The following is a 13,583-nucleotide window of genomic DNA, read 5'->3' on the forward strand; positions in this document are numbered from 1 at the left end:
TAATTAATTATTATTAATTATTATTAATAAAGAAAATAGAACTCTGTCTTTCAAAAATTTAAAGATTTCGGGGAAGGCGTCCAGTCATACAGAGGAGGAGGCACTTGGGACAACAAAATGACATTCTGATATGGATTCTCATGTCGTCGCTTTCTGATTTTGCTTTTCCGCGCAGTGCATAAGTTTTTGTGTTGTTGTTTTTTTGCGGGAGGAGGAGAACCTCAAAACGACAGTTCCTTTGGTCCTCTCAAGGCCTTGTCAGAGTTGTGTAGACCGGCTGGTCCCAGTTTGCGGTGGGGCTGTGCGAAGGAGGGATGGATAAGCTGTTGAGGATTGGTGTCGCGTAGGGTCTGCGGGAGGAATGGAAGTAGGGGTACTGGTAGATGCTGGAAGGATAACCCGGATACGGGTTGTAGTAGTTGGAGCTCTGGAGGTCTGTGTAGTCACACTGGGAGCTGGAGAACGAGGCGGTGGCCGTGGCCGAGGACACCGTCGTGGCACACGCCTGGGCACTGTAAGATCCGTAGTCGGAGTGAGTCGGGGAGCTGTGGGACTGGTCGCTGTAATGGCTTGGGCTAAGCTGCTCTGTCTTGATGTGGGGCCTCTGCTGGCCGGTTTCGGCGGAGGAAGGGGACGCCGAAGAAGGGTTCTTGTGAGTCCAGACTGGAGCTGCTCCCCCGCTGCTGCCATTGGCCGAATGAGGATAGGAGGTCCCGTAAGAACCGGCTGTGGAGTTCTGCCCGTGGTCCGCCGTCATGGCGGAGTGGCCGTTGAGTGGCAAATATTGGTCGAACTCGTGGACGTCGAAGGTCTCCATGTTGTTGATCACCTCGCTGCTCAATTCGGAGATGTCCACATTGCTGAAGTCGATGTTCTGCCTCCCGCTTTCCACTAGCCGGCGCCCTTCGTGCTTCAGTTCTTGCTTGCTCCCGTGGTGAAGGTCTGTCTTTGGGGTGGTTGGTGGGGTTGGTGGACCATGAGTTTGCCCTAAAGACAAAGGAGAAAGTTTGAGGACAAGAGGTTTGATCTCTTCTGAAGAGGTTCCTGAACTTGAAACAATGACCCCTGGAGTACATAGAGCACACAGAATTTGGGCTAGTCAAAGCAACTGTTGACACCAAGTCCGAGAGAAAACTGCACAGTGAGTCACATCTGTGGGTAACTTTACAGCTAAGGGCTTCCCCCTCCAGGACCTATCTCTGACCAGCAAGAGAGGTCTGGAGAGGAAACCCTGTTGATATTCTGGAAGGCCATTCTACACCTAAAGGACAGCAAGGGACAGTTTGGAGAGCATCTGCTTGGCATGCAGAAGGTCCCAGGTTCAATCCCCGGCATCTCCAGTTAAAGGGACCAGGCAAGTAGGTGATGTGAAAGACCTCTGCCTGAGACCCTGGAGAGCCGCCGCCGGTCTTAGACAAGGCTGACTTTGATGGACCAAGGGTCTGATTCAGTATAAGGCAGCTTCATGTGTTCATGTGTGTTATTTAAGAGAATAAGAGACCTTTTGATACACGAGGGCAGCTATTCAAGGCTCTGTCAGCGAAGAAAGGTACAAAGATGGGTTGGGTGCTGTCATGGAAACTTTTTATATAAGGAAGTACTTCACACCATCTGAACAACAGGGAATGGGGAATAATTTGGATAAAGGTCAGACTGATATATGAGAAAGGATGCCCCAAGCATAGATCATCACAGTAGCCAGGGCAAAAGAGGACCAGAAGAAAGGAACACGTTTTTTTCCACCAAGATGGATGTACGAAGAAAATCAATAAAAAACATCTGTTCCATTATCACTGTATAAGAACAATCTGGATTTCAGCTACAACATATCTGTGAGTACACACACACACAATTCTTTTCCCAGACCCTTCCAACACAAACAAAAAAAGAATGAGAAAAGGAAGGGGGAGCGTTCTGACACAAGCGGAGAGAACAAATATGTCTGAAATTGCAAGACATTAGCAATCCTCTTGGAATCCACAAAAACTATGGACCAGTTCATCGTCTGGAAAGAGAGAAATGCTAGAAGCACAGGAGGGACTCATCCCCACCGAGGATATGATGTTGCGCTGGGTTTTTCCCATGAACAAATATTTTTCAGTCGCCATGATCATGTGAATCGCCTCCGAGAAGCTACAGGTGTGTCCAGGGTGAGTCCAGTTCACACAAGACATTCTCCCATGTGGAGGCACCTAAAGGGAGGCCTGTGACGTATAGGCCATGCATGAATGACTCAGTGACCACATCGGAAACAGTGGAACAAACATTTGGCCTTCTGGGATAGCTGGCACATGACACACAAACTCTGTGGATCAGGTTTCCTCTTCCTCCCGGAAGGTGCTATCTCAGGGCAAATGTGCAAAGAGAGAAAAAACGCCCTTGGTGTAGTCAAATCCCCAACTCTGCTACAAAGTCCCCTGCATGGTCTTGGGCCAGTCATTCTTCCTCCGCCTAACAGACATCAGAAAGTTATTGCTAAGACCATGTAGGACGCCCCAAATCCCTTGGAAGGAGGAGGTTGGGATACAAATAAGGGACAGACAGATCTGAAGCAGGAAAGAGGGTTTTCCGATCCTGGCACTAGAACAGTTAACGGAGCTTAGGCAATACAAAGCTGCCTTAGGCTGAGTCAGACCTTTGGTCCACCAAGCTCAGCGTAGTCTGACTTAACGGTGCCTCACCGAAGCCTCAGGCGGAGCGAGGTCTTTCCTAGGACCTCCCACCCGAGGTCTTTTTGTATGTTGGAAAGGCCAGGAACCTCCAAGGTCCAAACTTCACACAAGGTCTAGAACCTCCAAGGTCCAAACTTCACACACTGATTGATGGGTTCTCCCATGGCGATCATGGCTCATCAGCGATCTGAACCTGGGCCTCCCCTAGTCCTACTCAGACACTCTAGCTAACTGTGCAAGGAAAATGGCAAGGAAAATGTACTCTGTATGAGCTCAGAAGCCCGTTTCTTCGGGTGTTTTGTTAGCCCCAAACGTTGAAGGGGCTGAGGTCAAATGGATGTGGTTAAAAAAAAGACAAAGTCACACCCTCAGAGACTCTCCCCACCAGATGACAGGACTTTTCCCAGTCCTGCTGCCTGAGAGCTTGTGAACAAATGGTGCCCAACTCCGGGTCATCCATGCAAGCCACGTGGTCGGCCACGGAGCGATACCTGGACCCTCGGCTTCCCTTACCTGCGTGGTCAGCGTGGTGGTGCGTTTCACTCATGGGCCCCAGGCTCGCGTCCGCTTTGTAGATCTGGTTTCCGCCGTGATGACCCAACTCGGCCCCGGAATCGGAATCGCTCTGCCCTGCTTTGACGCTTTTCCTCCGGCGGGGTTGGTACTTATAATCGGGGTGATCTTTCTTGTGCTGGACTCTCAGCCGCTCGGCTTCCTCCACAAATGGGCGCTTCTCGCTTTCACTTAGCAAACTTCGCGAGAGAGAGAGAGAGAGAAATATATTAAATGGTTTTGTCCCTTAGCAACCGGATTGTTAATACCTCTAATCTTCTTATGCAAAACATGCCCTGATAAAAGGTTTGTTGGTATGACAAATGCAAGCATAACTGTATAAAGACCATTTTGGGGAAGATTTTCAAAGCATTTTAAAGCACTTGAAGTTTCTTTTTTTTAAAAATTATTTTTAATGTAAATGTTTAAAAGCCATTTTCATGGAACAGGTTCCCAGGGATAACAGCTTTGACCAAAAGGATGGGTTGTTGAAGAAATTAGAGCATAATCCAGACTCATTCTAGTCAGACGGACTTGAGGGCAAGTTTGACTTTCCCATCAAGAGCCTTAACCATACTTAATCTAGATCATGTCCTCCATTCATAATCAATGCAATTTGAGGGTCGACGTTAGCCTGGCAGCACAGAACAGGCATGGATCAGTTTTCCCTAAACAAACACTTTTTGATTAATGTCTTCCTCTAATTACAAGGAACCCTACCAAAACCCTGACCCCCCAACCCAAACAAAATAGCCTTTCAAAGAAACACCTTCGGGAGGAGTTTTGTGGGTTTCTAGCTTGCTGTGACGACCACTTTCGGTACCATTATTTTTAATCTTTATTGCTGTTTTCAGAAATTACGTTTCTTTTTGGTAACAATTACAATCAAACTTTACTTGTGGGAGGGCAAAACATGGATTTGTTTCCCCACCCACCCCTCCAGCCTAGTTTTAAAAAGTAAATGTCCAATGTTTTATTTGCAGGCTGCAGGGAATGTCTCCATGTCATCAGAGACCCGTTTAGAGGTTTTGTTTCAGACATAACGGATTTGCAAAGGGCTCATAATAATGCCTCAAACAATGATTATTTCCACTGAGCTGTATTATTATAACTAATCAACTGACAGTGCTTATAAAAGGCTTACATACCAGTTTGGATTTAAGGCAGCGTGAATGAAACCCATTGGCCTGATACACGCAATCTTGCTTGCCCTTCTGGCTCCAAGTGTCCCCCCCATAAAACCCCCACACAGCATCCATTGGCATATTTGGGGTCCATTTAAGCGTGCTAGCCCTGGCTAGCCTGATCTCATCAGATCTCAGAAGCTAAACAAGGTTGGCCCTGGTCAGTATTTGGATGGGAGACCACCAAGGAAGTCCACGGTCGCTCTGCAGAGGCGGGCAATGGCAAACCACCCCCCAAACGTCTCTTGCCTTGAAAACCCCATGAAGGATCACCATAGGTTGGCTGAGACTTGACGGTATGCACATCCGCAGCTAATTTTGGACTAGGGCCAGGGAACCCCAAGTTCAAATTCTTGCCGAACCATAAAGTTCTGTCGGGAATCTCCACCAGTCACACACTCTCCGCCTAACCAACTTTACAGGGCTGTTCGGAGAATAAAACAGAGGCAGAGACAACCATCTTCCATCACGGTGGGGATTCAAACTCTGGTCTCTCAGAACCTAGTCGGACACAACCTTCACTCTGCCCCGTGGGCTGAGGCAGGCTGACAGCAATATCATTGCTCTGTTCACAAAGGACTCAGGTAAAAACAAGAAGTCTGGGCAGTGTGAGCCAATTTAAAGCCCCCGCCCCCTAATTCCTTCTCAGCTTTTCCCCCTGTCCCTGCAAGTTTTCCCGCACCCAAAGTACACCTCTTGGTCCAGGTTCCATTCACAAACAATATCCACAGTTTGCTGTTCTTTTAAGGTACCCCAAGACTAAAGTATGCCTCTGGACACTTGGAGAAGAATTCTTATTCTTCTTCCTTTTGAGGATTTCCATAAACTTTTCCCAGAAACCATCTGGGAATATTTGCAAGGAGCAGAGAAAAGGTAAAAGATCAAGCAGATCATTTCCGGAGCAGGTCAGTTTCAACACAAAGATCTCTCTCGTGGGCAGAGGGTCTCAGATGTGCTCTGAGCGTGTGGAAAAGCAAGGGACAAATGTTTTAAATAAGAGAGCAGGATGAAGGAGAACTCCCCCTGATATTTAGACAAGTATAACCAAGTCAGTTAACCAAGCAAAGGGAAACACTGGTGAAGAATGCTAACTTTAAATGACTTTCTTATTTCTAAATGTCTAAAAACCAGATTTCCAGTTGGAAAAGCTGCATCCCTCAGTTGTGAAACGCAGTCAGGTTTCTGGGGGCGGGAAGGGGTTAGAATCCAGACTGAAAGCAACAAGTCATTGAGTACGTCTACATGGCACATCCCATTTCATCTGGACACTAGGCGCCAAAATTGATTCCCGTACCCACTTAATTTTAACAGCCCTTTTCAACGTTTGGCTGATTTTTGGATCACAGCAAATCTTGCCACAAGACTGTGTCCTCAGATAACTCCCCTCCGTCACTAGGAACCGAGGCCGTTCCCTGGAAGAATACTGCCAGCGAGACGTTTCCAGCTTTTGTGAATAGGCAAAGGAGTCCAAAGGTACCCACAGTCCCAGAAGATTTGTCCAAAGAGATCGCAGAGTTGACACAATTTCAACAACGAGAAATGGTTCTCATTAGAGAGACCACTGCGGCAGAAGGAAAGCTCTTTGGGTTTTACGCCCCGCTGCAGACGGCCTTGAAGACTCGGACATTTTTTGTGGCAGTCCCAAATGCCACAATTGTGCACATGGGAACTGTTACGGGGTAAACACAGACAGGGCCACTTTTGAAGGGCTCTAAAGCAGTAGCAACTGCAGATGCCCATCATGAAGAGAAATAAATAGCAAGCTGATTGACTGACTGCGATCCTAAGGAGAGTTACTCCAGTCTATCCCCATTTATTTCCACAGGGTTAAGCAGGACTAACTCTGTGTACGATTGCACTGTTATTCTTACTACTGTTGTTCAACAGCTGTCCTGAGTGACCAAGGAGCTTGGCTCGACTTATGGTGGTCCAACCCCTGGGCTCACAGACATAACAGAAAAACTATCCCATAAATTTGGTTAGTGTTTCAGCAGCTCTTGGACGGCAGTAGCCCTTCAGAGAAGGGAAAGAAAAACAGAAGGGTTAACAGCAAATTCTCTTCTCTGTCGCAGAAAACCTCCCCTCCGGTTCAATCACCAGAACTTTTTCGAAAAACCAGCACAGATAAATTGTATTTTTCTTTGGTTCTCAAATTACCAGCAACTGGATCCCACCAAAGCGACTTAAGATGAAGCGTCTTTCTCTCTCTTCTCCCCCCACCCCTTTTCAGCTGCTGCGGTTAAAATCCAGCAAACGATACAGAGAAACTAGCAAAACAGTCTTCATTTATTTGACCAGGGCTGCTTTTCTTAGGAGGCCTTTCTCACTCGGCACACGTAGGATCTCACCACCATACTGAAGAAAATCGGGCCGTTTCTCCATTTTAAACCTTAAAGATTTATTTAGGGAAAATGTAAAACCCCAGTGGCAGGAAGGGACCCTTGATTCACACCAAGATTTAAAGGCACATAGGTCATACCGGATGTTCTCACATCAAAACTGGGGGGGAATGCCCTGTAATTTCAGAACATGAGCTGTGGTCACTGTTTATAATACTGTTGGCATAATAGCCAACAGAGATATATGTGCTTCTGAGAAATAACCCTATGGAGCTGGAAAGGCCAGGGGAAAAGGGAATTATTTCCTCCCCAGTAATCTTCTCTGGAAGTTGAGAGAACTTTTCATAAACCTCAATGAAATTAGCAGGAGTTTCGCGTGAGAACTGGGATGCTCCCCAGGCTCGATCTGTCCATCTGCCACCCTGGCTCTCAAGAACTACCTGGTTATCGGTACAGCCATGTCCCCCCCCTTTTTTTGAGAATTTGGGCTTTTCTGTTCTCTTGAGCACTTCTCTCATTTTCCACTCAATTCAACACATAAAACATTACTCTTGAAAGACATGGACCTGTTTTTTTTAGCCCCAAAGAAGGTTTTCTCCAAGGCCACTCCATGTACTGAGTAAATGTGTACACATGCACATACACACCTTGCCTCTGCATTCAGGGCTGCGGCTTTGAGGAAGCTCAGAGCTTGCTCTTCAAACTCTGGGCACGTCTCAAATTAATTTTTGTCTAAAAAGAAGCAATTTTTTTTCTAGAAAAAAATTACTCTCCTAAACTCATTCAGGGCGATTGTCTGACATGGTAGTTTTCTCCAGGCGCTTGAGAGGAAAGGCTAATGCTTCTGCTTGCTGGGGACAGAAGCCCACATTCTTCGAAAAGGCACCTTATACCTCAATGCCAGTCAATGCCCGTTCACACATGTACTCATAACTCAGATGATTCCTCCTCCACCAACAGCTGAATGTGTGAACCGACTCCCCTGTAAAGCATAATGCGATTCCTAGGTGCTCTGTCTAATCTCTGATGGTCCATTCACACATGCAGGCCATCGCCACCACCTTGCATGTGTGAATCGGCTCTCAAGACCAGAAGTAACCTTCATAGAGGAAGATGCCCACCTTATCCTATGTGTGTTGACTCAGAAGCAAGCTCTGCTTTGGTCAAAGGGACTTCCTTCCAAATCAGCATGCACAGATGAAATATGAGAAGGTCTTTCTTGCTGCCGAAGCTACTCAAGGGTAGGAGAAGCCCATTTGGGAGGCAGCGGGAGTTTCCTCAAAGATGGAAGAGGTGCAGGATGGGGAAAGGGGGTCTGGCCTTATGACAGAGGGCCTGATCAGGTGTCCCATAGTTTCCCCTCCAGCCCTAGGAGCCTGTGATCTCATACCATGCTCTAGGGCACATGCATTAGGTACGACACATACACCTATCCCAGACACAATGCATGGCTCACGTGCATGAATCGGGTGTGGAAACGGCCAAAGAGAATCAGCAAGAAGCCAGGGAGTCCATAGACAAATCTCACCTAATTAACAATGCAGTCCTATGAAGAACTCCTCCAGCTTCGGCCCATTGAAATCCATGGGCTGAGGCTGGTATAACTCTGCATAGAACCACACGATAAAGGAGGGCACCAGTCCCCAAGGCCCTCGTCCCTTTTGTTCAATATTTCATACCCTGCTGGGTGCCAACTAAATCCCAACCAACCAATCCCTCTACAAGATGGGGAGAACAACCTTTACAGGGGTGCTCTCAACAGATCAGGGAGCCGGGGCATGCGTGCGCATGTGAGAGATGACTGGAAAGCCGGGTCCAAATCCCTACTCTGCTAAGCTGCTCACTCGGTGGCCTTTGAACCAGCCCCTCTCTCAGCCCACCCTACCTCATAGGGTTGTTGTAAAGATAAACCAAAGGAGGGGAGAGCCAGTTATATCACCCTGCAAGTTCCTTGGAAGGAAGAAGAGTTGGTTTTTATATGCCGACTCTCTCTACCACTTAAGGGAGACTCAAACCGGCTTACAATCACCTTCCCTTCCCCCTCCCCACCACAGACACCCCCTGTGAGGCAGGTGGGGCTGAGAGAGCTCTCACAGAGCTGTGACTTGCCCAAGGTCACCCAGCTGGCTTCGTATGTAGGAGTGGGGAAACAAATCCAGTTCACCAGATTAGCCTTCATCGCTCATGTGGAGGAGTGGGGGAATCAAACTCGGTTCTCCAGATCAGACTCCACCGCTCCAAACCACCGCTCTTAACCACTACACCACGCTGGCTAAAAATCCATACAGATGTTATGATAACATAGCGGACACCCATTCAATATTTAAAATGTAATATAATAATAAAAAACTATATTAAGTCCTGTAATGCCTGGGTTATATTGTTGGGGGGCTTGCCCCGATCACGCAACTTTGGAGATCGATAATGCACTGATCCTGCAACTCCGCAGATCAATCAGGGGGTCCAATAACCACTGCCCTTTGGTTTCTGTGGGGCACGGGGACAGGCGGTCCCAAAAGGTGTCCCACAGTGACAGCGCAGGCAAGCTGAAGCTGGGTGCCGTTAAAGGATCGGAAATGGTCTCACGTCGGATTACTATGTAAAACGGCGGCAGTGTGAATGGGAGGGTCTCCCTCTTGGCTTCCCCACCAATTGCCTCTGGGAAAGGAAAGAAGTCCGATTCCAGATTTAGCGTAGAAATGTTATGGTTTTGAATCCCTCAACAGCCAATGGAAAGGTGATCTATGCGGGATTGACTTAACTATATTGGGAAATTTTTCTATAGCAGAGGAAGCCAATATATCCCTTCAGCTATCCGTGTCTTTGTGGCCAAGGTTATTACACAGTTGCTATATGGCTCCCAGTTATGTACACGTGCCAACTTTAGACCCTTGGAAACCATTCAGACTAAATTCCTGAGAGCCATACTTGCGGTCCCCCTGCTGTGTTCCTAATGCAGTTTTGCATCTAGAAGCGGGTTTAATTTCTCCGGAAGCTCATGCATGGATGCACAAGATCAATTACCGGCCGAAGCTCGATTTCTCTCCTGTGGGTCTTGCACCTTTTAACACTAACAGACACCCTTCAAGTCAAAATGGAAAAGGTCCCGTTCAGAGAAGTTACAATTCACTGGATAATCTCCTAGTAGCTTAATAGCCTTGGGTGATTCCTAAACTAAATCTGAAATCAAGCAAAGGATTTGGGACGCTGAACTTCAACACCATTCAAGTTCTGCTGCAAACTACCATTGCTTCAGAAACAAGAACTTGGTGCTGTCAAACTTCCTAGATGATTTATTGATTCCCAAACGCAGGACAGCTTTCATTCTCAACGCTCTTCCATCCACTTTATTAGAAGGGAGAGATACTGTGGTGTTTCACTACGCCCTTGCGCAACTGAGGAAACTGAAACGGTTGTACATGCACTGCCGCATGGCCCCTTCTATAATGACCTCAGGTATTTTATTAACCTTTCCTCCCCAAAAATTCCAGGAAGGTCAGAGGAAAGGTATATCTCCTTTCTTCTGGCAGACCTTGGATCTGAACCTTGGTCAGAGCTGCCGGGGTACAGCGCTGATTCAGTGACCCGTATTTGCTCTTTAATATATATATTTAATGGTATCTATTCTGGTAGCCACTCTGTTACTGTCTCTTTTACTCTGCTGGCCAATGACTGTAATTAATGATTGACTGACTATATGGGAGCGTCCTCTAAGCATCTTTTATTTTTTTAAAAATAAAGGAACAGAGGAAGTTTCTGACCAAGGTCCCTGATGGGGGGGTGGTGGTGAGCAGGGATCTAAAAGTAAACAGAAACACACAGCCTACTTTCCCAAAGTCAAAACTTTGAAAATGGGCATCATCAAATCTCTCAGGGGTGTATCAATCTACTTTTACTTTTCTTTTAATTTAATTTAAAAGACAAAAAAAATAAACCCTAAAAAAATTCTCTGCGGTAATGTGTGAAAGTCCTTGATTGGGAAGAACACCTTTTGAAGAGGGGGGGACAATATAAGTAAGGGGGGCAATCCTGAGACATTTCACAGCCCCGTGAACGGGCCCGATGAAAGGTGCTCCAGAGAGGGGCCCGTGGCTCAGCAGCAGGGGCAAGCCCTGGAATTTCCAGCTATACAGGGCAGCAAAGGAAGACCCTTCTCTGCCCGAGACCCCAAAGAGCCATCCCCAATTAGAGCGCTTTCTACTGAGTTAGGCAGGCTAATAATCTTACAGTGAATACAGTAGTTTCATCTCTTGACCCCAAGGTCTTCTGCGACCTGGCAGGCAACGCCAGGGCACGCAGATCAGATCGCTGGCTACTTCCTTGGCACCTCTAAAATATCAGCCCATGAGCTAGTCAAACAACCACCGAGATTCCCTGGGCAGCCAAGCTGGCTTCAAGAGAGGCGTAGGTCTGGGAAAAGCCAGGCCACGCGTTGGGGGACGTTTTAAAGCTTGTGAGCACCGGGAATGTCCCCGATTTGAACCTTTACTCCCCCCCCCCAGATGTCCCTCATTAGGCCGGCTGTGCCTTTGATTTTCTCCATGTGTTCCCAGATTTTGGGATTTGTCGGCAACCGTGCGCAAAGGCGGCAGTGAGACTCTCGAGGGGCCCACCGGGCCAATGCCGAAACTCCCCAAGCGATTCCAGACTAGGCCAGCCTAAAGGAATGCACAGTTGTTAGGAAACGTTTCATAACACCACTGTTTCCCGCAATGACTCTCCGGAGGAGTAATCTCTAGCCCCATAAAACCTACCTCGTATACACACCTTCCTAACACCCGCAACCTCCCGGCTCTTCAGCCTGTTTCTCTCTCTGTGTAATCCTTCTCATGAAAAGACACACACAGTCGTCAAAAACTTGCTCTGGGCGCAATTCGAAAATACTCTCACATCGTCATAGGAGAGAGAGAGAGATTGAAGCATACCCTTAACTCTTCCGTTAAAAATCAATGCAACTTTCAAGGGCTCCAAGCTGACTGATCCTCTCCTTTCCTCCCCCTGTTGCTTTTGTCTTCTCTCTCCAAAGTTCAGCGCCTCTCATTTCAAGTTTCCCTGACATTCTTGTCAGTCTCTAAGGTGCTACCCCCCCTCTGGAATCTAACCCTTTCAAGTTGTTTTCCCCATGATTAAATTTGTCCTGGTTTTTCAAACCCTGGCGTCCAGCACTCCGGTTTCCCTGAAGCGGACACCAAATGGGAATCCACATCAGTGGGATCTTCCAACTCAACCGAACAGTTGAAATCCGCCGACACCTCACAAATGACTTTGGCCATTTACACAGGGGAGGTTTTGCCTTGGATGTGCCCCTCTCTAGGCGCACGTTTTCCCCATCCAAATTCTCAAAACTCAAAAACATGCCCCCATGCAGAGTTTTGAGAATGCAGATGGGGGAAATGTGCCTCTAGAGCAAAGCTTCTCAAACTGTGGGTCGAGACCCCATAGGGGGTCGCGCAACTGAACTTGTGGGGGCAGTGAAAAACTTGGCAACACATTTCATGCAAAAATCAACAAGCGCATCCATCTCACCAGCATGCAAACTGGCTTTCATCTTTCCTAAACGGTAAAATTAAAAGTACACCAAAGAATTGTTTTAAATTACATTTCTTTCTGATTTATTATCAGTAAATGTTGGATTCGTATACCCATTTTATAGACCTACATTACCCGGGGTGGCGGAAAAGTCGCTCGGGTCGCGAGTGGAAAACGTTTAAGAAGATCTAGAGAGGGGCAAAGGCAAGGCAAAACCTCCCGGGCACCAAGGGCCCTCGACAGACCCCCCCCCCCCCAGCAGCAAGGGGGACTCCCGTCCCAACTCAAACCGGCGCCAAGAAGAAACGCGGGCCTTTGGAAGCATCCTATGTCCTGGAGAAGTGAGGATCTTCAGACAGATCCTATGTCTGAAGAAGTGAGCGGTGGCTCACGAAAGCTCACAGCCTACCAGAAAATATTTGTGTTAGTCTTGAAGGTGCTGCTGGACTCTGGCCCTTCCCTACTATGCCCTGGAGGCTGCGGCCAGCTGGGTTGGACTGGCCGCCTCTGCTAGTCGGCAGGCGGCTTCAGATGCGCGCCCCGCCCGCTCGCCCCGTCCCGCCCCGTCGGGTCCGGCCGCGGCCACTCACCGCCAGAGCTTGCCCAGGGTCTTGCTGAGCTCGGCGTTGTGCAGGTGCGGGTACTGGTCGGCCAGCTTCCTGCGGGCGGCCTGCGCCCACACCATGAAGGCGTTCATGGGCCGCTTGACGTGGGGCTTGGCCTTCAGCGCCCCGTGGCCGCGCACCGGCATGGGCACCAGGCTCCAGTCGTAGCCCTTCAGCACCTGCGAGACGGCGTCGCGGATGCAGGCGGGGAAGCGCTCGTCCGCCTCGCCCTTGCGCCCCGACGACAGCGCCGACGGCACCGGCGGCACCGGCCCCTCGGAGCCGGCGGGCGACGACGGCGCGTCCGAGTCCGAGTCGGCGCGCGAGGGCGAGCTGGCCGTGCCCGCCGGGCTGCCCCCCGCCGCCGCCGCGCCCTTGCCCTGCTCCTCGCTCATGTTGAGCATCGGCGGGGCGGCCCCGGCGGCGCGCAACACGCCTCTCCTCGGCGCGCACCGCACCGCACCGCACCGCACCGCACCGCGCGGCGCTCCGCCCGCTCTCCGCAGCCGCCCCGACGGCTCCGAGGCGCAACCCGACTGCGGCGCCGGCCCGCCGCTCGCGGGGAGACTAGGGCCCGCCGGCGCCGCCCCCGCCCGCCATTGGGAGCCCGCCCCGTCTCGTCTGCATATGGGGAGGGGCCGCGGCGCAGCGGGCCGGCCTCTGCTTGGCACGCAGAAGGGTCCCCGGTTCAGTCCCCAGGGG

At 49.3% G+C, this 13,583-nt stretch overlaps 1 protein-coding gene across 1 annotated transcript; it reads right to left on the minus strand.

Annotated features, from left to right (window-relative positions):
- Positions 1 to 235: 235 nt before the first annotated feature.
- SOX8 (SRY-box transcription factor 8) lies at positions 236 to 13,285 on the minus strand. Its single transcript, XM_056866302.1, has 3 exons — positions 12,867 to 13,285; positions 3,186 to 3,424; positions 236 to 987 (listed from the first exon to the last, which is right to left on the minus strand). Exons 1-3 carry the CDS (start codon positions 13,283 to 13,285, stop codon positions 248 to 250), a joined length of 1,398 nt encoding a protein of 465 aa, XP_056722280.1. The 3' UTR covers positions 236 to 247.
- Positions 13,286 to 13,583: the final 298 nt, after the last annotated feature.

Source organism: Euleptes europaea, chromosome 21, assembly GCF_029931775.1.
Source record: "Euleptes europaea isolate rEulEur1 chromosome 21, rEulEur1.hap1, whole genome shotgun sequence".
NCBI classification, from domain to species: Eukaryota; Metazoa; Chordata; class Lepidosauria; order Squamata; family Sphaerodactylidae; genus Euleptes; species Euleptes europaea.

What these genes read in the sequence shown, in the direction of transcription:
- SOX8 (XM_056866302.1), bottom strand. Translation starts at nt 13,285, where the DNA reads ATGCTCAACATGAGCGAGGAGCAGGGCAAGGGCGCGGCGGCGGCGGGG. An exon ending in ACCCTGGGCAAGCTCTGGCG is followed by an intron (nt 3,425 to 12,866) that starts GTGAGTGGCCGC and finishes TCTCTCGCGAAG; the next exon opens with TTTGCTAAGTGAAAGCGAGA. An exon ending in CCACCACGCTGACCACGCAG is followed by an intron (nt 988 to 3,185) that starts GTAAGGGAAGCC and finishes CTTTGTCTTTAG; the next exon opens with GGCAAACTCATGGTCCACCA.